The sequence below is a fragment of the Cinclus cinclus genome, chromosome 15, assembly GCF_963662255.1.
Source record: "Cinclus cinclus chromosome 15, bCinCin1.1, whole genome shotgun sequence".
NCBI lineage: Eukaryota > Metazoa > Chordata > Aves > Passeriformes > Cinclidae > Cinclus > Cinclus cinclus.
In genome coordinates this window covers 4,369,809-4,395,775 of record NC_085060.1, presented here as the reverse complement: position 1 = coordinate 4,395,775, position 25,967 = coordinate 4,369,809, and the positions used below count along the sequence as shown (strand labels likewise).

At 53.5% G+C, this 25,967-nt stretch overlaps 1 protein-coding gene across 5 annotated transcripts in view; it reads left to right on the top strand.

Moving 5' to 3' along the window:
- DLG3 (discs large MAGUK scaffold protein 3) overlaps positions 1 to 25,967 on the top strand; it is a 79,625-nt gene that overhangs the window by 19,709 nt on the left and 33,949 nt on the right. For 2 of the 5 annotated variants that reach the window (XM_062503044.1, XM_062503043.1), the window contains exons 1-2: positions 5,424 to 5,750; positions 20,321 to 20,374. In XM_062503044.1, coding sequence (XP_062359028.1) covers positions 5,424 to 5,750; positions 20,321 to 20,374 — 381 coding nt within the window. Of the gene's footprint in view, positions 1 to 5,423; positions 5,751 to 20,320; positions 20,375 to 25,967 lie in introns of those variants that run through there. The other 3 variants (XM_062503046.1, XM_062503045.1, XM_062503042.1) reach the window with 2 other exon arrangements.

Genomic DNA, 25,967 nt, shown 5'->3' with positions numbered 1-25,967 from the left:
TTTGTGGCCCCAAGGTCATTTCAGCTTAGGCAGAGACAGCCAGGACTGTACGGCTCAGGCAGGGTGTGTTTGGCTCCCACTAAGGCTGAAGTATATGAGCATACCCAGGGGCGGCTTGGGACTAGTGAAGGATCCAGGGAAACAGGATTTCTGGTGGTGTCACACTAGGCACAAGCCAGACATCAAGGTACAGGACCAAAAAAAAATAGCAACTGATTCTCTGAAAGATAGTGAGATTTCAAAACACCTTGCTGTGACCCTGGTGTGGAGTGGTGAAGTTGTGCCCTGGTCACACTGTCAAACTTTCCCTCTGCTCTGTCATTTTGTAAAGGAAATGAGGCACACACAAGGAGCGGGCACGCACAGACCATGGAACACGTCAGTGCTGTAATTGCCATGCCCTTGCAGCAGCAAGGCTCCCCACTACTACGGAGGGAAATGCATTAAGGCAACCCACAGACAGCCCATGCTTCAAGTGCTCCAACACAAAGCAGGAGCATCCCTGCCAGGTGATGGGGAGAGCAGCTGTGGGCATTGTGAGGTCGTCAAGAATTCTGTAAAGCCTGCTGCATTTGATTGTTACTAAATGATGCCTCCAGGCTCTCCTTTACAGGGAAAGAGCCTGAGCACTGCTGTAGGGACCTGCTTCAGGTCTGCATCAGTCCCCTCCACTCCCCCAGCACAGCCATGGAAGACATTTAGTTGCCCATGATGTGAGTTGCAGAAACCTGACAATGGTGTCTATTAAAGACTCTTGTGCCATTGCTGCCACAAGCAAGGATGCAGCAACTGGGCAATGTATCAGGGATCATTAATACAATAAAAATGGTTTTGCCCTGGAGGAGAATAATTCGTTGGGCATCCGCCCTGAGAGTGCTGAGAGCTATTGGTCCCTTGGTATGCCTGGTTATTATTATCCCAGCTGCACATTTCCCGGCATGAATTGCTGCTGGTGGCAGGAAGGAACAGCCAGAGTGAGATGTTTCTTACCCTGCCCCTTCCCGCTCAGCTGTGACTGCACAAACCCTCCAGTGCTCACAGGAGCTTCCAGCCCTATATACCTACAGCTGTACAGCCAGCTCTGCAGAGCCCCTCTTCAAGTTCCAGTTGAAAAGCCCCAGACCCAGCCAATGGCAAATTCCTGCTAGGTGGGGTCTGTGTTAAGGAACTGACTGACAGGCTGAGCCAGGTTCTGTTGGTCCCGCTCTTTGCTGCTCACCTCCTCCTAGCCTGCCCACCCAGATATATTTCTCTCCAGCTTCCTTGGGATGCATGTATTGGGTGTCTTTTTGCAGGTGATTGTGGTGGGAAAAGGCACCTCTCCCATGCAAAACTGCCCTCCCCTTCCTCCTGAGCATTATAAAGATTCCCTGTATGCACCCAGGCTCAGAGCAAACGCGTGGCTTTGGTTCCCTTGGCAGGGTCCAGCTCCTCTTGGGTGATAGTCAAGCACTAAAGTGACTGCTGTTTCTGTGAGGAACTGGCTGCCTTCAGCCTGCCCCATCTTCTCATCCCCTCCTCCTAGAAGGGCTGTAGGTACAACAAACCCACAGTGTCTGGTGCCTCACACTTGCCTTCCTCTTCCTGCAGGACTTCATGCGAGAGGAAGGAAGCAGCAGCAGGGGCTGAAATGCTGGTGACACCAGATAAAACCTAGCTCTGTGCCATCTTCGTGCCTTGTAAATAGCATAATCTCCGGGGATTTTTTGACACTTTGCTGAAATTAGCACCTGTAAAAAGAGCAGCTGCCAAAGCTGAATTTAAATAAGACAGGCCGAATACCGGTAGGAAGGGGGTAGAGGATGAGAGAGCTCTTAAATCACTTCCCTCCATGAAGGCACCTGCCTGGAAATCAGCTCCCATCTCCTATAACTCTGCTCAAAGCTCACATTACTTCAGCAAGATGCCCACAGCTGCCTCAAAGTGCTGGGCACTGTGCCTGCCCTGCCAGACACAGGCCTGGGCACCCCAGTGCAGGTGCCCACATCACTTAATCTCCCAGCAAAGTCACCCCCAGTTGCCAAAATGCTACTACTCACTAAAACAAGCTGGAGAAGTACAGAATGTAGATTCCCCTGGCCAACCAGCCCTGGCCTACTCTTAGACTTGATTAGGTATCCCGAGTCCTGTGTAGCATTAGGGAACATTGCAAGCAGGCAGCAGCAGCCGTGGATTACTTTTTTCCCTTTTAATTGGGGCTAGCAGGTGGCACATGCAGTTCATTACAAACGCACAGGAATTAAACAACTGTCATGGCAGCTAAAATGGGAAATGTGGGGTTTGGGGAGGGGAGATGCAACCATCTAAGGAAGGACTCTAAAGAGCTGCGACAGCTGAGGCTCAAGATCCCTCTGTTTGCAACTGGCAATGAGGCACTAACAGATAAGAGAGCTGGGGGAAGTGGCGTGGGGTGGAGGCTGTAATATTGGCACTCCAGGGCTGGCAGTGAGGCTGTTTCCCTTGTGGGGATTCTCATTGCATGAATGGCTGTGAAGGCTGCCAGAGACCAAGCATAGAGAGGACCGAATGACTTCCTTGTGGAGGATGCACCAAAAAGAGAAAAAAAAAAATGGGAGGGGAAAAAAATCAAATTAAATGCTTCTCTTTATTGTTCACTCATCTCTATTAAACCATTTTCCCCTAACAGCTCTTGTCCTTTGCTTCTGCGCTTCCTCCCTTAGTGAATGTCCATGTCCTTGCCTGCCCCCATCCCAGGACAGAGTGACAGGAGATGTGTCTGCAGCAGGGCAGGTGTGAGCAGTTGGGGTGACAAACTCTGCTTGTGCAGTTCCCTTGTGCTTTCCTCCCACCCGAGTCAGCCTCTTCCAGATATGGGACTTCTGACTGACCTTGTCCCAAAGATGGCTTTGGAGAAGGCCCATGGCAGTGGAGATGCCTCACTGGGTGACCACAGCACGATCTCTGAAACCTAACCATGCCATCCCAGGGTGGGAACTGCAGTGGGAAGGAGGTTTGCAGCCAGGATGGAGCAGTAATTAGTTATTCTTAGGTACTGAGAACATCTCATTGATGAAGTTTTCTCAGAGGTGCCGATGGGTGGCTAGCCAACAAGGAATTAATGTCCTTTTGTTCTCATGGGGGGACACTGGCCACCTGCCATTTTTTACAAGGCTTTTTGCTCTACTTTGGTGCAGCAGTCCTCTGTCAGTTTCAGTCTGGCCCCAGTCCCTCCTGTCATTCCCATCTGATGACACAAGGAACAGTAGAAGATGTGGAGATGATCCTAATTTCTTAAAACCTGAAGTGTAAAGTTCTCTCTTGAAGCCAACACTGCAGGCTTTCCTGCCATGCACACAAACAGTTGATAATTCTGAACAAGTTTGTTTTGCATGCAAGCATCCCATCCTGCCCTGCTCTAGTGATCTTCTGGGGTCTGCAACGTCCTGTGGCACTGAGCTCTTCCAGGAAACACTTTGTGTGCAGCCATTGGTTTCATCTTGGTGCATCTCTCTTTGGGTCAGTGCCATGGTGCCCCTGGGACAAATAATTGTCCAGAGAGAGCCCAGGGGAGCAGCAGGGTGACCCTCACCTGTGGAGCTTTTCCGAGGGCTCAGCAGCACTGCTGTGCTCGGCTGCTTGATGTCACCATGGTGAGGGCAGGTGCTCTAGACTTGCTTGTCCAGGAACATTATTAGTGCCGTAAGCCTGCAGCAGGGAAATCTCAGTGTCTGAGCCACTCCACCATTCTGTGGCATTAAGCCACTTTGTGATTGAGGTGACCTGAGCAGCCTAGAGACAGTGAAGTGCAGGCAGTGCTGGAGAGGACAGGTGCACTGTGCAGTGGGGAACATAGCACTTGGGACAACACCAATCCTGATTATGGGATGTCTTCTGCCCCCTCCCCTTCACCCAGAAGCAAGCATTTCACTTGATCATTTGGGAGCAAACCCTGCAGGTGCAGGAGCACCTCTGTGTGCGGAGGTGAAGTGCAGAAGTCATTTTGTACTGCAGTTTAAAGAGCTAAATGAACAAGGGGTGGGCAGGGACATTTATCTGACCAGCCATCATACACTTCCTCCTCCCACAGCCCTGCACATGCCCAGGGCCATATTACACCAGCTGCAGGAGGCCAGGAGGAGCTTTGCAGACCTTGGAACCTGAATTGAGGTGTTGCACCACCATATCTTGTGACTCAGTTTGTGGCCCTTTCCCGCTTCTATCTTTTAGCCATATCCTGTGCATGTTTTCTTGTTCTTCTACATATTTATGTACCATTTCTTTAAATAACTTTTCGCCCACCTTAGTGTATTTTACAACTTTCAAGCATTAGAAGGCCAGGTTCAGGTTCTGAATGGGGTTTTTCACTGTTTTTTCTCTCTCTTCCCATCATTTGTCTGGATGACTCTTCTAAACTTCTTCCAGTCCTGCACTTCTATGCAGGAGGTGAAGGACTGCCTGAGCTGCACTGAGAGCAGCACCCTTGCCCTGCTGCACCAGCAGGCATTTTTGCTCTGCTTTTACCATCCCTGATGGCAGTAGGTGGAAGGTAACATTTCCAAAAAAAGCAAGGTGAGAACTGATACAGAGATGCAACAGAGGTACTGCTGCCAGATTAGCGACCAGTTCAGACCTGGAAAAATTACTTCATGCTCCAGTGCAGACCACAGCTGAAGCAAAGTGAACCCTTCTTGGAATCGGTCACAAAGCTGGCAGGGCTGCCACGGGCGCGCAGGGCTGGAGGAACGGCGTTGCACAAGGGCTGCCCGGTGCGCCAGGCTGAGGGCAGCCGCAAGGTGATGCGTGAGACAGCGCAGAGCAGGATTCTGCTCCTTCTGGATGCAGCCCGCGCGGGGGGCAGCGGGGGTGGCGCGGCGGGGTCTGCCCTGAGCGCGGGGATGGCTGAGCTCGGGGATGGCTGAGCTCGGGAATGGATGAGCTCGGGAATGGATGAGCTCGGGGCTGAGCGCGGGGATGGATGAGCGAGGGGATGGATGAGCTGCGCCGCCGGGGCGGGGCGCGGAGGTTCCGTCGGCACGGATTGGCCGCTGCGGGGGAGGGGGAAGAGGGATGCTCGGCGCCGCCGCAGGTGTCGCGGTCCCGCACCGAGCCGAACCGGACCGGGCTGAACCGCCCCATGCGGCGGAGTGGCTCGGAGCTGCTGCCGCGCGCTCCGCGCCGGGAGCGGCCCCGGGACCGAGTGGCGTTGCGGACGATGCCGCGGCGTGCCCCCGCGGAGATCACCGCGCTGTAACACCATCCCACTCCCTTCCTCCTCCTCCTCCTCCTCCTCCCTCGAGGCCGGGGGCGCCGAGCGGGCGAAGAGGCGTCAGGCGCGCCTTACGCGGGGCGGGGGCCGCTGCCGCCCCCTGAGCATCCCTCCCTCCCTCCTCCCTATCTCCCTCCGCCCCTCCGCGCCGCCTCCCTCCCTCCCTCCCTGCCGGCTCTATGGTGTGAGGGCAGCGATGCACAAGCACCACCACTGCTGCAAGTGCCCCGAGTGCTACGAGGTAACGCGGATGGCGGCCCTGCGGCGCATGGACCCCCCCTCCTACGGCGAGTGGCAGCACGAGCAGTACGGCTACGGCGGCTACGGCTCGCAGACCCTGCCCGCACCCGGGGGCGCCGCGCCCGCCGCCCGCGGCAAGGCCAAGCTGGGGCCCCCTGCCCGCGACCCCGCCGCGCTGAAGCAGCCGCCGCCGGCGCCGGGGAAGAGCGCGGCCAAGGTGAACGGGAGCGGCCCGGGCTGGTGGCCCGAGTGCACGTGTTCGAGCCGCGACTGGTACGAGCAGGTACGGGCCAGCCCCGGGCAGCGGCTCCCCGGTGCGGGACGCGACGGGGCGGGCGGCTGTCGGGGTAACGCAGGGTTCGCGGCGGGTTTCTGGCACGCTGCAGCATCACCCCGGGGGCGTCGCGAACAGCCGGCGTGGATGCTGCCGCTGCCGGGGCTGGATGCCGGCGTCGTCGCTCGGGTTTGCCGTCGGAGTGGGTCGAGTTGGCGTTGCCGTTGTTCGGGCTGGCTGCTGCGGTCCTGCCCAGCGTGGGAGCCCAGCGTTGGAACAGCCTTCTCAGGGCCGAACGGGGCCAAATGGATCTTGCTTGGCTCAAGGTGGTCGTCGGGCGTGATGCGTTATGGACACCCCACCCGAGGTGCTCGCTGCTTGCGATGCCGTTGCCTGAAGCCTCGGCAGCATCAAGGGCGTCCCATCTATCCTGTGTTTAGCAGGCATGGTGCGTGCTGCCCGCTGGGCAGCCTCGTGGGTTCGCAGTGTTGCTTGCCAGCGCTCCCAAACTGTCACCCACTCTCCATTGAGTTGTGGTTTCCTCGCTCTGCTGCTACGTCCCTGCTTTCCGAGATTATTACGTAACCCTGCTCTGGTCGCTGGCGTGCTGTGTGCATTCTGCCCCATTTCACTGCCTCCATTTCTTCCCACACACATTCATTTTATTAGTGTTCTCCAGGACCCATTCTCGGGCTGTGTCTCTCTCCTCTAAATGGAGAGACCAGTCTTGTTTTGAACCCACAAGCCAGATTAGAAAATGGTTGGATCTTTTTGCAAAGCATTAAAATGGAGGATAGACCCTGCCTGAGAAACAATTTACCCTGCTTGAGAGAAAGGCATTTCAGTTTGCTTCTTCTGCTTCTTTCATTCATTATCTTCAAACCTCACATGATTTCTTATTGATCCTTCTAATTATTATTTCAAGATGCTGTAGCAGGCAGACACACGGGAATCAATGGGAATTCTCTCCTCCCCTGCTCTCGGCAACACAACCCTCTTCTTCCCTTCCTCTATTTTTTCTTCATTACTGTCTCAGTCTGTAGCTCTGGTTGAAATAATTAGATTCATAGCTGATAGCTCAGATTATATTTACAGAAGGCACCAAAAACCCCAGCCACCTTCCTCTGAGCCTGGTCCTGCTTTCTCTTTCTTTCACTGCCACTCTTTGCATCAAAATCAGCCTCAGCTCTCTCTCGCCTGCTGATTCCTGGCAAGCATTCTTCCATCTTTCCTCCACTACCTCTTTCCTTCCCCCCATCCAAAGCAGCAAGCTCTGGGAGCAGAAAATTGAAGCATGTTTGCTCCCTCCTTTCTACTCCTGCTTGCATGAAAGGTCCGGCCCAGTATTCCTGGTAAGACGATTACAAGCAGTGTGAGAAGGAAGTGATGCCAGCTGCATTGCTGCCGTGGCAGGCTGGGCAGGGGAGCCTTTCATGCTTTTGCAATGGTGGAAGAGAAATCATTGTCTCTTTGTGGTGCTGCCATGGAGCTTGGGCTGCTCAGAAAGTCCGCGTTGGGAATCTCTGTTCTGCCTTTGCCTTTCTGAACATGGGGAAAAAAAAAAAGGAAAATCAAAAGCTCCTCGCGGCATTGCAAGCAACAGAAGATGCCAGTGTTTGAGGCTATGTGAGCATAGCGGGGTCTGCATGTAGAATATGACGTGTGTGGTATGTGCACTGCCTGTATCAGAGCAGGCAGCAGCTCCCTGGTGTGGAGCAAATGTATGCCATGAGTAAAGCTTCGCAGCAAATGCCTCAGCAACAGTCTCCTCCTGATACAAAGGTGGAAAGTGCCTAAGCCCCGAGGAATCCATGTTCTTCCCAGTCCAGTGGTGGGCAGAGGGACAAAAGGTGGTAATGTGGAAGCATCTAAGCATGGCTTGTGCCCAGGCAAGCAGGTCCAGTTGGCTCTGAGAGGCCAGGAGATGTTGGACTCTGGGTAAATTTGGCTGGAGGTTGTAGATGCAAAGCAATCTCCTTCACAGGCTGCCTCCATGTCCAGGAGAGCCTTGGCTGGAGGCAGGGCTGCCATTTTTCAGGGCTACCCCTTTAAATGAGCTCACTGTCCCCGAAAGCATTTCCAGTAGCTGAGGTGGGAAGGGGTGCACATGCCAGGAGGCTTTCCCAGGTAAGCAGGGATCTGTAAACCTCCTGGGGAGCTTCACCACCTCTCATTTAACTGTTTTTTCTCCCCTTGCTTCTTCATGCAAGCAGAGAACCGTGTGCTAGTGCTCTGACACCAGAAACATGCTTGCAGTTGCATATGGTGGTGTATGTTCTCTGACATCATGGCATACTCACATACCCTGTGTGCAGCTCCATGGCATGTGAGACGTGCCCACACGTGCTGCCCAACACACAGCACAGTCCCAACGTCAACCTGCGCCTCCTCCCACTTCCAGCCCCCGTCTGTTCTCTCCTCCTGCCTCTCCCCTTCTCTAGGACACATTTTAGCTTGCTCAGGCAATGCCAGTAACTGAGAACCCCTAAACCTCACCAGAGGGAGGGAGGAAATCTCTGAGGTCTAGGTGTCTCATATCTTTTATGCTTTACTTTTCTTCTCCCCTCTGAGATCTCTTCCATTTCTTTTCCCTTATCTAGCCGTGTTCCCTGCTCATTAGTTCCCAGTCTCTGCACTTGATGTCATTGCTCTCCTCCATTGTTTCCATCTCTATCCCTCCCACAGGAGGGCACTGTGCCTTCCTTGTCCCCCTTTGCTTGCTGATGGGGGACTCCATTCTTCCTCTGCCAGACTGGGGTGACGGGAGGACTCCTGGCTTTGGGGGAGGATCACAGCAGTGTGATCCAGGGAAGTATCCCTGATGTGCAGCACTAGAGGAGCAGACTGCTCAAACCCCTCCTCTCCCCTGCACAGTGATGCCCATGGCCTCTCAGGAGAGGGGTGCTCAGCTGCCTGGCCATGCCCAAGCTCCTTCTCCAGCACTGCAGCAAGACCTGAGGGTCCAGAAACAGCACCTTTCCTTCCCACGGGGTATGTCCAGCCCTGAGTCTTAGTTCACTCTAAAGATCCTGGTGCCAGGCACAGTGACCAGAGCAAGGTGCCCCCATGAGGGTCCCAAGGGTGTCACTGGCATTTTTATGTGCTTTTTGGGTGTTTGCGTCATGGGCTGGGGAAGGGGCCCAGGGCAGTGCAGTTCCCTGGCATGTGGTGAGGAAGTGCCCTCTGCCCCCAGGGCTGCCCCAGGTTTGCTGGCCCTGCTTTGCCAGGAATGCAAAGTCCTGCTGCCCCCCTTCCTGTGGTCCCTTTCTCTCCTCTTGGGGCAGTCATGAGGATGCAGAGGGGAGTTAGAGCAGTATTGCAATGAGACCTTGACCACCTGCAAATGCCTGGAGCCTGCCAGGCTTGTGTGGCCTCTACTCCTGGCAGAAGTGTTTCATGGCCAGGCAGGTAGAGGAGTGGGACAGATCTTCCCTGCCCACCCTCAGCAGTGAGTATTTCACTGATTTTCAGGGGTGGTTTTCAATGCACAAACATTGTTGGTTGAGTTCCTCCCATGCCCTGGGCAATTGTTGTAGGTAGGCACAGGACAGCACATCTTGGCCAAAGCACCAGCCTTTGCTGGGCCTTCAGATGATGTTGGATTTGAGGCCCCTGTCTCTTGGGGCATGGATGGCAGGTGGAGGAAAGAGCCTTGGAGAAACTGGGGGGGTTCAGACCAGGTTTCTGAGTGATGAGCAGGTATGGCTGGAAGGAAGGAGGGAGAGCACCAAGGGGGCAGGCAGGAAGCCAGATACAGGTTGGTTTGTGGGGAATGGCTGAAGCCCCAGATGTTCCCTGGGGAGGTGCGAGGGAGGGTGAGAGGAACAGGGTGCCGGGGACATGGAGGCAGTGGAGGTGGTGAGGTTGGCAGGGTGATGTTGCTATGGCTACTCCCGTGCTATTCATAGAAGAAATTAGCTAAATCTTTGCACTGAAACGTGGAGGAGGAGAGAGAAGGAAGGCGTTCTCCGTGTTTGGAGGGAAGGAGAGAAGCCAAAACAGGAAGGGGGTGAAGTTTTCCCTCTTTTCTCTCTGCCTGCACTGTGGAGGGGCATTTCAGGGAAGCGCCGCTGCCTGAGCTGCCCAGCACTGGCAGGATGTGGAAGGATCCTGCAGGCAAAGAGGAGCTGTCCCATGGGAAAGCCCCCCCTGCAGAGCTTCCACACAGAGCCCCACATGGCAGGATGAGTTCTGTATCGTGCCAGGAGCACAGGAGACATCCTTTTAATTAAAGACAGCCAATCTGTGAAAGGTATTTTTGGCAACCTAAATGTAGATGCAACTGTAGTGAAACTTGTCCTTTGCGTCTAGCTCCATTGCTGAACACAGTGCTTGTCTGTTCCTGGCCCCATCCATCTGCTCAGCCCCTGCTGTGTGGTCACTGGTGGTCCCCCTGTCCTCTCTCCACCTCCAGCATCTCTTCCAGCACGTCCCCCTGCCAGCCGGAGTCCCAGAGAGTCTTCCCTCTCCCTCACTCCTCATCACACTCTACTCCCTCATGAGAGTTTGATTCCCCTTCCACAGACCTGTTTGTCACCTCCTCACTCACGATGTGTAAATCTGCGTGTCTGTTCCTAATATATCCCCCTCCATCTGATCTCACCTCTCAGCTTATTTCTTGGGCATCTCCATCTGGTGATCCTGCCGTCATCAGCCAGTTGAGTTGCTATAACCAGGTACTGGGCTGCTCTCCTTCCCCCAAGCCCAGCCTCACACCCAGCCTCACACCCACCCTCGCCTCCTTGCCCCATGGGAAGAAGCTGATTTTTCTGATGGTTTTGATGTTCCTTTCCTGCCCCTCAAATGAAATAAAGGCCAAGATAATGCTTTTAAAGTCTTCCCCCTTCCCTGTGCCTCTCTTGGGAAAACCTTAACACACAGATGCTGAGTGAGCTGGTTCTCCTCACCTGCCCCGGAGTGTCCCGTGTCCTGCTGTCACCCATCCCCTGGACTGAGGAGAGTCAGATATTGTCAGTTTTCCTTCACAAAACATGTTGAATTCCTCTAGGAGTTGACAGCTGAGGATTTTTATCTCCTTAGTTTATCTGTTCACCTGTAAGGCTTCCCCTCTCTCTTTGGGCACGTGAATCCCTTGGACAGGGACAGTACAGTTGTGCTTGTTGGCTTTTCTGACTCATCCCTTTAATACAGTAAGGGATAATGCTGGAATTAGAGAAGTGAGTTGAAGGGCTGAGCTTAGCTCCTCTTCAGATGGATTACCAACTGCTGCCTGCCAGCCAGTCCAGATGTGCAGACTGCAGTCCTAGAGCTGCACCTGGCTGCTGGGTTTGGGGTCTTGAGCTGCTGCAGGGACTCTTGGAGCAGCACAGGGAGAGGTGCTGGAGCTGGTGTCTGAACTGGCTGTGCTAGAGATGTAGTTGCTGCTCTAAAGGCAGCGTCTGAAGCCACATAGTTGGGAGAGACCCCATCAATGCAACGTGTGGAAGAAGAGCGAAGTACCTGCCAGAAAATGAAAGATGTGGCCCTGCCACACTGCTGGAGGAGGAGGAGGAGGAGGAGGAGGTGGAGACTGCCTTGGTGAGGCATGCAGGGCTGAGCATGGGCATGTTTCTGCAGGGGTGTGTGCAATGTGGAGGAAGTTACTCCTCGTGAAGATCCTGGGGGCAGCAGGAAGCCCATCAGCCTCCACTGTGAAGCGCCTGCTGTCATTCCTGTTGGAGGGATGTCCCGTGCCCCCATGGCTGCGCTTTCCACCAGCTCTTCCACCGCGACTGGAACCTGCCTGAGCCCAGTCCTGAGCAGTGCCAGGGGTTCAGCAGGGATCTGCTGGCCATCCTCATGGTGTACAGTCCCGTGGGGTGTTGCATGAGAGGGAAACCTGGGGGACACCTGCACCAGAGACCCAATCCGGGTACCCTGGGTGCAGAGGAGAGTGGGAGGAGGAAACAAAGCAGAAGCTGTCACTGTTCCTGGAGAGTTGCCTTGTTCGGGTAAGCCCCTCGGCACGTCGTGTGCTATTATGGGAGGAGAGAAGCTTCCGTTCCTTCCAGAGCTGTGAATGTTCATTTAGAGAGGGGAAGTCATTAAGACTAATCAGGACGTAATCAGGGCCGTGGCGATGGCGCCTGCTGCGCACAGCCCGGTGCAGGATGCTCTCCAAGGGGACCGTGGTCTCGGGGTGCCGGGGGAGGGCAGGTCCTGCACTGCTCTGTGCTGGGGCACAGGGAGCTCAGCATGCGGGTGAAGGGGCTCTGCCTGCCACCCCAAACCCCGTGTGCTGGCAGGAGGGACAGTGAGCCTGAGGCTCAGCCTGGCAGCTGTGATTCAGGGATGGGTGTAACCCTTGCTGTGATGTTGTGCCAGCACTGTGGGTGCAGTGGGCTGTGTTAATGCTCACAGCTGGTTTTAACACATGCAAAGATGGGATGATGTAGGGAGTCCTCAAGGGCCCTCGTTGCAAATCCAGCAATATGCTGTGAGCATGTATCAGGGACTTAGTGATGAAAACTTTTAATACAGTGTTTAACAAGTTCAGAATACCTGAATTTGGAATGAACTTCTCAGTTTAGCTTGCAGAACTCGCTTGATGTGGCTTGCAAAAGAATTGCTCCAAGGGTGTAATTATTTTTGGGAACATGTAGTACTTCAGAGCACCCCAGACCAGGCCCTAGATACCTTCTTGTCACCTTTGTATTAACTAGAATTTCTCTTGAATCTCTGTTGATGGATCTTGGTTTGCTTTCTTCCCCAGAGAAACAGGTGTCTTAACACTTGTTAACTGGGTGTGCACTGGAACTTACTGAAAAGAAGAAATTAGGACATTTTAATCCCAGGAACCAAAGAAATCTTTATTTTAACACTGTTCCTTATTCCCTTTCCCCCCCGCCATACATATGTATTTGTCTGAGAGGAAGATAAAAGCATGTGACTCTTTCAGATAATAACAACTCTTCCTGTGCAAAAAGGAACCAAGTCAATTTTATTTGGTACCACCAGGTCAAAGAGAAGCTACTGAAGTCCAGCAGCTCTGCAAATTGGGTCACTTATTTTAGTGGGCTGAGCCTGGAACAGGATGTCTAACTTTCAAGTTTGAACACCCTGGTCTTAATGGTTTCTAAATGGAAACTTAGATTCGACAGAACTTCTGTTTGGGAAGCTTTCTTCCTTCGTTACTGAGTAAAGGCTTTTTCTCGTCCTCTTTAAACAAAAAAACAAAAAAAAAGGCACCAAAACAAAGATTAAACCTTCAGTAGCTGCTTGTATTCACATTATACTTTGGATACTTCAGTGGCTTTGCCAAAGATCCTTGTGACCAGGGACTTTTCAAGTCCTGTGTTCCCTGTTTCCGGATGGCTGCAGTGCTTTGAGCCAGTGCTGAGGTGCAGCAGTGGGGCAGGGGCTGCCACAGCCCCAGAGCCTGCTCGTGCCACCAAAACAGCCCAGCTGGGACATCTCCCAGAGGCAGCCTGGAGAGAAGGGCTGCTCTTGCTTGCAGGCCACCAGGCTGGCTGGGAGCCAAGCACAGGGACACAGGCAGCAGCTGGCACCTGGCTGGATGGACTGACGCAGTGGCTGTGGGCACCTGCAAGCTCCACAGTCAGCCCCAGCATCGTTCCCTACATCATTGATGCCACATTTTGAGCTGTGCAGAAGGACAGGGGCCAGTCTCAGCCTGTCACTCCCCTTCATGCAGGCACACTGTTGGGTCATGTCCTCCCACTGCCCAAACCATGTCAGCCAACAGGTTGCTCTTGCAGAAGGTGAGAAAAAGTGCTTTATCCAGCCCAGTTAAAAGGAAGGGTGATTTATCTCTGGCCAAGAACTTCTTCAGCCTCCAAAAGTTTCCATCCTCTGTTTTCATTCTATCCCTTTCCCTGTCCCAGCCTGTGGGAACCCAGGAGATTAACTCTCCCTCAGAGGTCTCCAGCTCTGTTGATGCTCCCAAGCAACTTCAGCTCTGGCCACCATGTAAAGCCCAAGAAAGCAAAGAGAGATGACTGCTGTGAGGATGGGATCTGTGAGGATGGGACCAACCCTGACAGCAGTGTGTACAGTGTGTACCTCTCCCCTTAAGAATGGAAGTGTTAGGTCAAAGCATGGATTTGGTCTTGAGATGTCAGAAAAGCCCTACATCTCATGGGCCAGCTGGGAGCAGGCTTCAGTCTGGGAAGGGATATGCCATAAATTGCTTCCTAACACAAGGGCTGTGAGATGACTTCCCTTGGCACATGCAGGTGAAAACCGAGGGGGTCTGTGGGGGGCCAGGAGCAACGTGGAGGGAAGATGCCAGCATCTCTCTGCTCTACACACCTGCTCTCCATCCGCTCCTTGCCTCAGGGAGCCTCAAGGGTGGGTTTCTGTCTGGCCTCAACCTCAGAAGTACCCACAGGTTGCGTGGAGGAGCTGTGTCCTCTCAGGTGCAGTGGCAGCTACATGTTGGGCTCTGGCTTGTGCAGGAAGTGGCCCAACATTAGGAAAACCAACATCTGGGCATAGGGCAGGCAAGCCTGGCACAAAGCAGATGAGTGTGTCAGTGCTCATCAGGGTGAGTGGTGGTGAGCATGGCCTCTCCCTGTGTGCTGTGCTGGCAGGACCTGAGCTTGTTCAGTGAAATTAATTCATCAGCTTGGTGCAAACCTGCTCCCTACAGCAGCAGGAGTCTGTTGGTGTCTGGGCATCCTGCAGCCAACCCTGCTGCCGTGGCAGCATCATACCAGCCTCAGCATCCCTGAGTCAGTACCTGCATGTTCACAGCCAGAATTCGACATGGTGGGGTCCTGTGACAGAGCAGCTGCTTTCATAGCTGTAAATGCATAGCTTTCTCCATGGTTTAACACCCTTAAAAAAAATCAAAGCAGATGGAGCTGGACTACAAGCAGCTCAGTGTCAGCCCTGATTAGATAATTCTGTTGGGCATTTCCCCACTTGTGACCTCTGCCCCTGAGAGCTTTTAAAGAGATGTAAAGACTGAATTTCCCTTATCTCCAGAGCCATTTCCTTCCGAGTGCTACTATTATACCTCAGACTATATGAAACAAAGGACATTAAAAGACAAATTGAATTTTCACTCTGATACAGTTTGGGGAAATAAAGGAGTTAAATTAGTACTTTGCTTCTCATGCATTAGCCCAGTGTCTCAAGTAGTCACTCTGTCCTGCATATTCCTTCTTGTATGGCACACAGGACACATCACCCTCCTGCAGAGAGCAGCTCTGTGTGTTAGGTCTGCTATTTGCCGTCTCTGGAGGCTGCTGTTATTCCTGTTGCTGGTTAAGATGGAAATGTGTTTATACATGATCACAATCCAGTTGACCTTGTCCTGGGACATCTGTAGCACGTGTATTTTGCCTCCAGGAGGTATGTATCTCTTGACCTCTGTGGGCTCGCCCCCATGCCGGTTCTGTGGAGGATGTGAAGCTATGGCAAAGCTTTGGGATTTCACTTCTAGAGACATTATCTTGAACTTTCACTTTAGAGTCTCCCTGCCCAGCTCCTGTGTGCCAGCCCTGAGAGCAATCCTTGGGGAAATGCCACCGGGAAGGACCCAATCCTCAGCAGCAGGCTTGTGAACCTCCTCCATTTGCATGTAATTGCAGCTTTTCTTTTGCTTGGAAGTTTTAGAAAATCATTATGTTTGCAATTCCTACCTTTGTGCCAGCAGACAACAGCAGTAGAAACTGGGATGAGGGTGATAGCTGTCAATATTTGGGGCTTTGATAATCCCAGGTCACTGTGTTAGTATGGCTGGACTGCCACAGCCCAAGTGGAGCCCAAATAGCAGTAAACCCTCTCAGATCACTACCCAGAGGGGATATTTAAGGGTGTTTCATAAAGGCCTCATCCTATCCAATAAGATGAAGTTTAACAAGTCCAAGTGCTGAGTTCTGCACTTTGGCCACAATAACTCCCTGCAGTGCTACAGGCTGGGGACAGAGTGGCTGGAGAGTGCCCAGGCAGAAAGGGACCTGAAGGTACTGGACACCTGTCTGAACATGAGCCAGCACTGTGCCCTGGTGGCCAAGAAGGCCAATGGCCCCTGGCCTGTGTCAGGAATGGTGTGACCAGCAGGAGCAGGGAGGTCATTATTCACCTGTACTTGGCACTGGTGAGGAGACACCCTGAGTCCTGCTGTGACACCTGCTGTGCCCAGTTCTGTCCCCTCAGTTTAGGAAGGATGTAGAGACACGTGAGTGTGTTCAGAGGAGGCAACAAGGCTGGTGAGGGGCTTGGAACACAAACCCTGTGAGGAACAGCTGAGGGAGCTGGGGTTGTTTAGTCTGGAGAAAAGGAGACTCAGGGGTGACCTTATCACTCTCTGCAGCTCCCTGAAAGGAGGGTGTAGTCAGGTGAGGTTGGTCTCTTTCTCCAGGCAGCAGCCAACAGAACTAGAGGACACAGTCTCAAGTTGCCTTAAGGGAAAATTAGATTGGATATTAGGAATAACGTTTTTCATAGAAAGAGTGATGAAGTACTGGAATGGTCTGTGTGGAGAGATGGTGGAGTCACCATCCCTGGATGTGTTTAAAAATAGACTGGATCTGGCACTTGATGCCATAGTCTAGTTGAGGTGTTAGGACATGGGTTGGACTCCATGATCTTGAAGGTCTCTTCCAACCTAGTGATTCTATGATTCTGTGCCTGAGATTTTTTCCTAACGCTGCTGGCCTGCCTGGCTGCTCCCTGCACGTACTGCAGTGGTATTGCTCCAGCCTGTAGAGGAGGAGACATCCCTTCTGCCCTGCATACAGACCCACAACCTCCTCCTGGCTTGAACCACAGAGGCAGCTGCCCCAAACAGGCACGCTACTCTCCCAAGGTCTCCACAGGGAGCCAGTCCCTCTCTAGGTGCTGCCTGGGGCACATTGCTGCTCCCTCCATCAGCACCTGTGCTGTGGCTGCACTAGGACTGTCACGCAGAGCTCAGTGAATGCAAGGCTCTGCTTCTCTCAACTCCCATGAGACCAGAGAACTCTTGAATCCTGACCTTCAAACTTCATCTGCCTTCACCATGGTTCCCTTTGACTCCTGTTGCTGCCCAGATTTTCCCAACAGCTGTCCTCTGCCTCTCTGGCTTTGTGCCCAGATCAATCTCTCTGCATCTGTGCAGTGCCCTCCTCACTCCCCAAGGTCTTCCTTGAGTCCCTGCAGCCTCCATCCCCTGAGACCAAGTGTCTCTGCCTGATGAAGAGAGTTCAGGACACCTCCAGCTCCACTGGACTTTGGTGATACTGCTGCCATAGAGTGAGCACTATAGGACTTGGACCTCTTCTCTTTCCATTCGTAAACACCCTCCAGCACAAACAGGGCTCGGTAAACAATATTGTGATGAAGGGGTTTAGATGGAAGAGATCTGACAGCCCCCATTGAATGTGGTCTGAATGCAAAGCCCTGTTCCCTCTTCTCCCGGCATGCAGCAAACTCCTGCTCCTTAGGACATAAATTACTTACCATTCCCTATAGAATTGAGGGCATGGTTAATTCACCAGCATGTTCCTGCTGCCCAGCAAAAAATTATGGCACTCTCTTTCCTCCCCTGGTACTTTTGCCTGACTGGTGGAGGGAGGAAAAAGCTTTTTATTTTCAGGTCCTCTGTTTATTTCTGAGTCTTAGGTCTTGTCTGTCTCTTCAGTAGGAGAGGCAAAGTGCAAATATTGAAATATTTGCAAGTGGAAATCGGAACTAATGCCCAAACACCTTTCTTGCAGTAGTTGGAATAGCTGGCCACAGGAAGCAAGTGGGGATTTCCTGGTCTGAGTTCCTCCTGATCGTGTGTGACTTTGTTTTAGAGCAGCGACTCATATTCAATATCTCCTGGGTCCCATCTGGAGCCTGAGTGGGAAATTGTGCTCCTAGCAGTATTTTGAGATGTAAAAAATCACTAGTGTGGAATGGCTGCGAAGGATGCTCAGTGCACAGGGAGCAGGCTAAACAAAATATGTCCTTAGGGCTCACCACTGTGTGAGCAAGGCAATGTGATGTGTGATTTTTGGGCTATTATTAATTCAACAAAGAGTGCAGTGGGGCTCAGTGGAGGACTCGGGCTGGACCTGCAAAAGCCTCTCTAACATTATTATATAGAGCACTTCTCCTTGGGAGGGATCCAAAGCATAATTTGTGGACCTGAATTCTTTTTATAAATCATGGGGCACGTGATGGGCTACATTCACTTAGGCTGCCTCTTCTGCATCCTTTCTGGAAACTCATCTGATAGGAGCTGGCCTCTGGATGTTCAAACCCTGATGTTACCGGTTGTTAATTGCTGGCAGTAGAAGTGCTTCTTTTTTGCCTTGAAATGTGGAATCCCTTCCTAGAATTGCACTGGGGACTAATAAAAGCCACTGCCAGATTTAATATATTCTATCTCTCAAATTATCTGGATTAAATAAAAGGACTGTGTACTGCCAGAGAGGGAATATTCCCTGTTTAACATTGCTTCTAGGCCTAGAAGATCCCAAGACACTGGACCTGAAAATTGTGATTCTTTTTTGTGTGGGGGAGGGGTTTGGCAGGAGTGCTTGGAAGTGGTCATATTTGCCTGAGTTGGAGAATTAATTGCCATAAAAACTATGGTTCTGTAACCAATAGTTACAGCTGCAGGAAAGATCAGAAAGCATCTGAATAAATCAAATTAACTACCTCCTGCTCCATCCATATGAGAGCAGAACCTTCCAGGACAGGATTTAAAACACAGTCTGGTTGGCCCTTAACTCTCTCATCCGCTAATTGAGGAGAGTGAATAGTCTAGAAACAGGGTCAGCTAAAACAGGACATGGTGGGGACTGCCGTGCTGGGTTTTAGGGGAGGCTGTTCTCAGTCAGGGACAAGTAAATCCAGACAAGGGCGATAAGGAGGCAACTGGCTCCTGTGAAAATACCAAGGACTCAGGGGCTGTTGGGCCGTGTGGTCTGACATCCCTGTCAATAGACAGGCAGCGGTCCCTGGTAATTGCTTCACTAGCCCACACCTTGCCTCGCTGGCTGCTGACTGATGTTCGTGATGCCCTAAGGCGGACGGTTCATTTCACCTCCCCCCGGTACTTCTCATCTCTTCTCGTGTCTCACTCTGGCTGCTGTTCTCCTCACGAGCCTTGGGATGATGAAGCGAGTTCCAACTCACCGCTGACATTCCAGGCTTTCCACTACTCCGCTGTGTGCCGGCGAGGAACGTCAGATTTTGTCTCTCGCTTTTGGCCGCCCCTCCCTCACGCCTCCTCCGCGGAGCCCCGCGCCTTCAGCACCGGGCGGCTCTGGACAGCTCCGGGGAGGGACGGCGAGCGGCTCCGGCCGCTCCTCCACCGCCCCCGCTCCGCTGACCCACCGGCCGCCCTCCTCCCCCTGCCCCTGCCTCTGCCTCTGCCCCTGCCTCTGCCTCTGCCCCTGCCCCTGCCCCTGCCTCTGCCTCTGCCTCTGCCTCTGCCCCTGCCTCTGCCTCTGCCTCTGCCTTCCGTCCCCCGTCCTACCCCGTTTCCTCCGGCCGCTCCGACCGTCCCTTCCCTTCCCTTCCCTTCCCTTCCCTTCCCTTCCCTTCCCTTCCCTTCCCTTCCCTTCCCTTCCCTTCCCTTCCCTTCCCTTCCCTTCCCTTCCCTTCCCTTCCCTTCCCTTCCCTTCCCTTCCCTTCCCTTCCCTTCCCTTCCCTTCCCTTCCCTTCCCTTCCCTTCCCTTCCCTTCCCTTCCCTTCCCTTCCCTTCCCTTCCCTTCCCTTCCCTTCCCTTCCCTTCCCTTCCCTCCTCCCGCCGCCCCATCCCTCCGGCAGTTCTGGCGGTCCTGTCCTGTCCCTCCTTCAGCCGTCCCTAATCTCCAGCCGTCTCGTCCCATCCCGTCCCGACCCTCCCCTGGCCTCACCCGCCCCTACGGCGCTGCATCCTCACCCATCCTCTTCTCCCGGGCTGCCTCCGTCCCTTCCTCCATCCCTGCCTCCCTGCCCGGGCTGCCCGGGCTGCCCTCCGCACGTGTGTCTGCCCTGCGATGTGCAGCGAGCCGAGGGGCAGAGGGCAGCCCAGGAGGAGGAACCCGGGGAGAGGTGCTCCTTCAGGACAGGAGGATGCATGTGCTGCTGTGCAGGATGAGCCAAGGCTGCCGAGCAGAGGATTTACCCCAGGAGTAATGAGGATAAGGGACCAAATGCTGTCACCTCTCTCTGGGCATGGTGGCCCTGTGCTTAGAAGGAGCGGCAGCTGTTGGATGCTGCTTGAAGGCCTGGTGTGGTGGCAGTGAATTCCTCCCTCAGAAAGGTTTCTTTCCCTGTTCCTCATATCTCCTAACCCCTCACTAGTGTGAATTCCACGTAAATTTTGGTGCTGGTCTGATGCAAGTCTGAGAGAATTTCCAGTCTTCCCTATCTCCTTCCCAGCAGCCAAGGCCATGGTTTGTTTGGGACACACCAGGTCTGAGAATGGGACTCATGCCCAGAGCCATGCTGTGGCCCTGCTCCTGTCCCAGGGCTGTTGGACAGGAGGGACAAACAGAGCCCTGGAGGAGGGACAAACAGAGCCCTTCCTGAATCTCTCTGCTGCCTGGCCTGGAGAGTCTATGATGGCATGGCCAGCGCAAAGGCAGTGCACCGCGAAGGGCTGGGTTCATCACTCAGCTTGGTGACATCCCACTTTTGTCTCCTCACAGGCCAACCCCGCTCCCATTATCGTGAATACAGACTCGCTGGAACAAGGGCTCTCTGTAAGTCTCCCGGTTTCGTTTTGCTTCCTTTGATCAAGTGCTGCATTTTCCCTGCTCAGCAATGCAGGAAAGACTTTTCCAGCTCAAGGAGGCCCTGGTAAGGCAGCAGAAGATCCTGATACCTACGCCATGTCCCCACAGCTCATCCTACCCCTAAACCTTTCTAGGGCTGGGTGACACTGCGCAGAACCAGGGTCAGCAGCAGATGATGCTAGGGTCTCCAGCCCAGGGAGGTACAAGGCAAAAGGCCTCAGCAGAGGAGCTGGGGATCCTCTGGGCTGGTAGTGTTCAGGGTTAATCATACAGCCATTTCCTCTGCCTCCCATGCAGGGGGGTTGAGAGGCTCTGCTGGGGCATGTTTTACCTTCCTGCACTGCCTCAGCCTCCTTAGGCAGGCCTCGTCCCTCAGAAGGAGGGAAGGGCTCTCTGGGTGCTTGCTGGCATCTCACTCACCAGTCCTCAGGGCAGCAGGGCCCATCAGATGCTGTTCCTCTCCCACTGAAGGCTGCCAGCAGCTCAGCAGTACTTGTGTGTTTGCAGCCACAGTGCTTTTGGCACTCCTGGCGTAGTATAAGATAATCCTCCTCGGTTTGTTGCAGACAGGGTTTGCATCCTGCTGCATCTGTCCTCAGAACATTTTTAACTCATTCCTGATGGGGGGATGAAAGGAGGAGGGTGGCCAGCATGGGTTTCTGGTCACCAGCACTTGGCTCCATGCTTGTGGGGTGCTTCCCTTTTTTGCCCAAAGGAGCCTAGTTAGCAGCTTGCCAGGTCTGGGTGCTTTGCATTGGGTTTACTTCTGGTGCATAGAACTTGAGCTGCCTTCCACAGCACTGAAGCAGCACCAGGACTCAGAGCTGGTGGTTTGGAGTCAGGGTAGTGGACCACAGGTGACTTCTGAGGGTTGAATTTCCCCTGCAGAAAACTGCAGATCTCAGGCCACAGCCTGCAGTGGGGTCAGTTCACATCAGAGCTGTACTGGGCTGGTTGAGAAGAGCTACAGAAAAGAAGGAAAGCCTGGCTGAGACCTTTCCATCCCTGGCTGTATGGTTTAATTAAGCCTGAATTAAAGCCACCTGTCACTGGAGAGGAAGGCAGTGGTATATCTCTCAGCATGGTGGTCCTGGATATGGACCATACAAGGTCCAGCAGCCTTGTATGAATGTGGCAGAGGAGAGCTGCTGTCCCCAAAGGTTACCTTCCCCAAACACATGGCATGGCAGAGAGATTGTGGGTTGGAGGTTCTCTCACTGTGCTGGGCACCCTGGCTACAGGGCAGTGCCATGTTGCAGCTTCCTGTCTGCACTCTCCTGGCTTTTTACAGGGAACTGGGAAAAGGGCAAAGCCTTTTGGAGGGAAGGGAGCACTATCATGCTGGATGAGAGCAAGTGAGAAGTGTGCTGTCGGCAGGGCAGGGCAGGGAGGTATTCCAAGATGTAATGTCTGCTTTCACATCCATTTTGTACCCTCCCTCAGTGGAAAAATGTCACACCTTTGGAGGAACATTGCCCTCTCATCATTGCAGGCATCAGCATTGCATCCTTTGCCATAGGATCTATGCCTGTCACTCCTCCCTGCCTGTGTGCCCAAGGGCAATGAGAGGTGAGCCCAGGGGCCAAGGACAGGCTCTGTCACCCTGGACAGGTTCCTGAGCCCTGCAGAGCCTCATGAGGGAACCCTCATGCAGGGCAGCAACGACTCCTTCCACTGCAGTGCACTTCTCTTTCCTGCCCTCCCAGCTGCCTCCCTCTACTCCAGCTCATTAACTTCACATCTCTCCCTCCACCTCCATATTACTGTCCATCCCTTCTCCCTGTCCTTTGTCTGGATTCTGGGGGTGCTCTGCACCTGGGACATATGCCAGCATCGTGGTGGGCGTGACAGTCACTGATCCTATCCATCCAAACTCAGCAGAACATGCTGGGAGCAACTGTCCTGCAGGGATCAAAAGGGCCACCAGGTTGCAGCTGTGATCTGCTCTGTATGTCACCACTGGGGTGCCTGGAGCAGCCCATGCCCAGAGCAGGGGAGACACTTCAGTTTGATTCCTCTCAGCATCCAGCCTGGAAGCTCTTTTGCCTTCTACTCCACGTTTCACTGGGGAACAGGCCTTGCTCCATCTTTTCCTTCTCTGGGGGGCTGGATTCCTCAGGCTTCAGAGAAAATAATTCCCCAAAACCTTGGCAGTTTCCCAGGTCAGCAAAGAAGCCACACCAGGAGCTTGCTGCAAACACCAAAATGCCAAATCTGGAAGTGTGGGATTTTTTTACAAACCCAAAATCTGAAGCCTGTTGGTACAGTATGTATTTTGAAGGGTTAAAGTAACATCTTCCAGTCTTTTAATTACTTAACTATTCAGTGCTTTCCTTAATGATAAACAGATGGATGTATTCTAGTTCCTTCCTGTTCTAGTTCCATTGATTGCATTGGACTGGCTGTTGGGCTGGATTTGGCCCGACTGTTTATCAAGAAGTCTGTTCTGCATCTCAATGTCCCCATCCACCCACTTCCATCCCCAGGAGCATGTAGCTCCAGCAGCACTGTAAGGTGGGAGCTGCAGCACTGGGATGGCTGGGGCTCAGTGTGTGGCTTGAGCAGAGCCCAGGCTCCCCGGGGTGTAAAAACCCAAATAACCCATGATAAAATGCCTGTAGTAGTAAAATCATCCCTTGAACAGTAAGGAGAGTGCTGGAGGACATCACCCATGCCAGCTCCAGGTCCTTGTTCTGTTTTACATATTGGTGTATTTTGCCCAGCATGTCCATAATGGGGAGATGGAGAATTGGAAATGAGTTTCCATGGCAGATGAGGTCTCTGCATTTCAGAGCTACCTCTCCAAAGTTAAAACAACTTTTTGCTGCCAGGCAGTCCCAAAATGAGCAGGGAAAGTCACTCCAAAGCCCTTGAGGAGTTGAAGGTTTCAGAGTCGGGGTCCTTGGAGCCTGATTTGGTGCCTCATTGCCCAACAGTGAGGTGCAATCACCTCTTCAGTCACTTAAAAGCCAGGTGTGAGGAAGATAAGTGCTTTCCAGGCCTGATCTCAGCCACCAAGTCTCTCACACTTTGGTCCCGACTGCTGGCTGGGGCACATCCCAGTGCCAGTTCCTGCAGGCATCATGTCTGTAGTGTCCTCCCAGCTGTTGCTGGGCTGTCAGGCTGCAAACCCCTTCACTCTGCCCAAGCTCAGCAGGTTGGTCCCCACGGCCCTCTGGCAAAAGGCTGACCAGAAATAGGGCATTTATTCATTCTGTGCACAAGGCCAGCACCGTGGGCACTGCACACGAGGGGATTGAGGCCAGGGGGTAGCTGGAAGTGAGTCAGTAGGTCTCAGTTCTGCAGCAGGACACACGAACACGTGGAGGTGATGGGAGGGAGCTCTTGACCTATTTTCCCTGGGCCCCCTGCCATGTGCAGGCAGGGAGAGCTCTCCTGTGCCAGCACCAGCAGTGCCCGTGCCAGCGGGGAGGTGCCCATTGCACCCGCTGCCCTGGCACGAGGCTGCTCCCCTTTCCCTGTGCTAGGGCAGGTGTGGGGCATTGCCAGGTGCCCTCCACACTCAGGGCTGGCTGGCACAACCAAGGGCTGGCTCTCTAGTCTTCTGACCTTCTCCATTACCTCAATAAATGTCTGCTCTACCAGCAGGTCTCACTGCTCATCCTCATCGCATCCTAAGCACAGGATATAGGCAGGATCCTGCTCCAAAAGGGACTGTGTTATCCTTCCTGAAGGTTATTTCCTCTTGCAGCCTGGTTGGCTATCTGGGTTGCATTTGAGGAGCCTGATCTTTGTCTTCTATATCTGGCCTTCTTTTTTATTTAAAAAAAAAGCCAACCCACCTCCCACCCCAAGAAACCCACCTCAAATCCTTACTATAGCAAATTCCAAGGGGTGTTCCACGTGGGCTGTTGTGGTGTTGGACAGCAGATCCTGCAGACAGCTTGCAGTAGCTCTGGAAGGTGTGCGCTCTTCTGTTTACCACATGAGTGTTAACTCTGCAGCCTTCTGTTGATGAGCTAAATGCTGTCATCAGTAACTATTTCCCTCCTGCTCTAAAGAGGAGAGGGCCAATAAAGGCGCATCTTCCTGAGCCCTCAGGTGGCCTTGTTGCATGGAAAGAGCCTTGGAAAAAATACCCATACTCTTTTCCATGAGATACCAGGTGATGCTTAGGATCAGGGATATGCTGGGAAGAGCTAATGAGCCCCTGACATTCCTGTCAGCTCTGCAGGTCTTACAAGAGGAGAGAAGAGCAGGATATGGTGTGCTCTCCTACCCTGGAGGTGATGGAGTCAGGCATCTTCCCACTGGAGATGGCCCCAAACAGGATCTGGGGAGGTGCACAGGGCGCTGGCAAAGGACAGAGAGAACAGCCTGCGGCAGAGCCAGGTCCTGGCAGTTCTGGCAGGTATCATGGGGAGGTTTCTGCCTTCAGTGAGTGACTGGTATTTGATTTTCCAACACTGGAACGTTCGTTTTGTTGGCTTGTTCCCTTGGTTACATGGTATATATTAAGTTCTTCATTTGGCTTCCTTTATACAATTAACTATCATTCCATTGCGTGAATTTTGAAAACATAACCAGAGCTAAAACTTCATGGTCAGGCCTGGCTGACCCCAGCATGCCTGGCCAGTCCAGGCTCTGCATGAAGCATCAAGCAAGGACCTACACCGCCGGTTTTCTGGGAGCAGTGCAAAACACTGCTCAGCATTGGCAGCTCGGGGATCTGGGGAGCGGGGCTGTCCCAGCTCACCTGGGGTGTCTGACGGGGTCTGAGTGCTGCGGTGTCGGTGCACCCCGGGACCCACGAGCGCTGGCTCTCACCACGGCTCACAGATTGTCAGAGTTTTCTGCAGATCCCATCCTGGAGGGATGTGTACGCTGTTCCTCTGCGGCCGTGGGTGTGCATATGGCTGGCTGTGTGGCAACTGTGTTGAATGCCAAATCAGAGAGGACAATGTGTGTAGTAGCAAAGGGTGCCAGGAATTTGAGTTGCTGGAAAGCCGGGGAGAGGCGACGCTGCACCCCACGCACCGGGATACCAACTGCAGAGAGGAGATGGGGCGGAGGCTGAGCTGAGCGGGGCCGTGCTGAGCTGGGCTGAGCTGAGCTGAGCTGAGCTGGGCTGGGCTGGGCTGGGCTGGGCTGGGCTGGGCTGAGCTGGCCTGGGCTGAGCTGGGCTGGGCTGGGTTGGGCTGAGCTGAGCTGAGCTGTGTTGAGCTGGGCTGGACTGAGCTGAGCTGGGCTGAGCTGGCCTGGGCTGAGCTGGGCTGGGCTGGGTTCTGCTGAGTGGGACTGTGCTGAGCAAGTCAGCTTCGTTTAGGATTAGTTAGTACGGGAAGATGAGAGGAGAGAAAGGTGGTCCATGCCAGAGGAGGAACCGTGGCAAGGGAAGCAGTGCCCCTCTGCTCACAGGAGCACAGCACAGGGAGGCACTGTGGCAGAAGGTGGCACTGACCGTGTGTCCCTGGGCTGTCAGGGATCCTGCTGTGGGTTAATCCCACCACACCAGCGCTTTTCTGCTGCAAGATCCTCCTGTAAGAGCTGGCCAAAGCCTCTCCCAATGTGCTGGGCGGATCTGAGCATCCTGCTATTG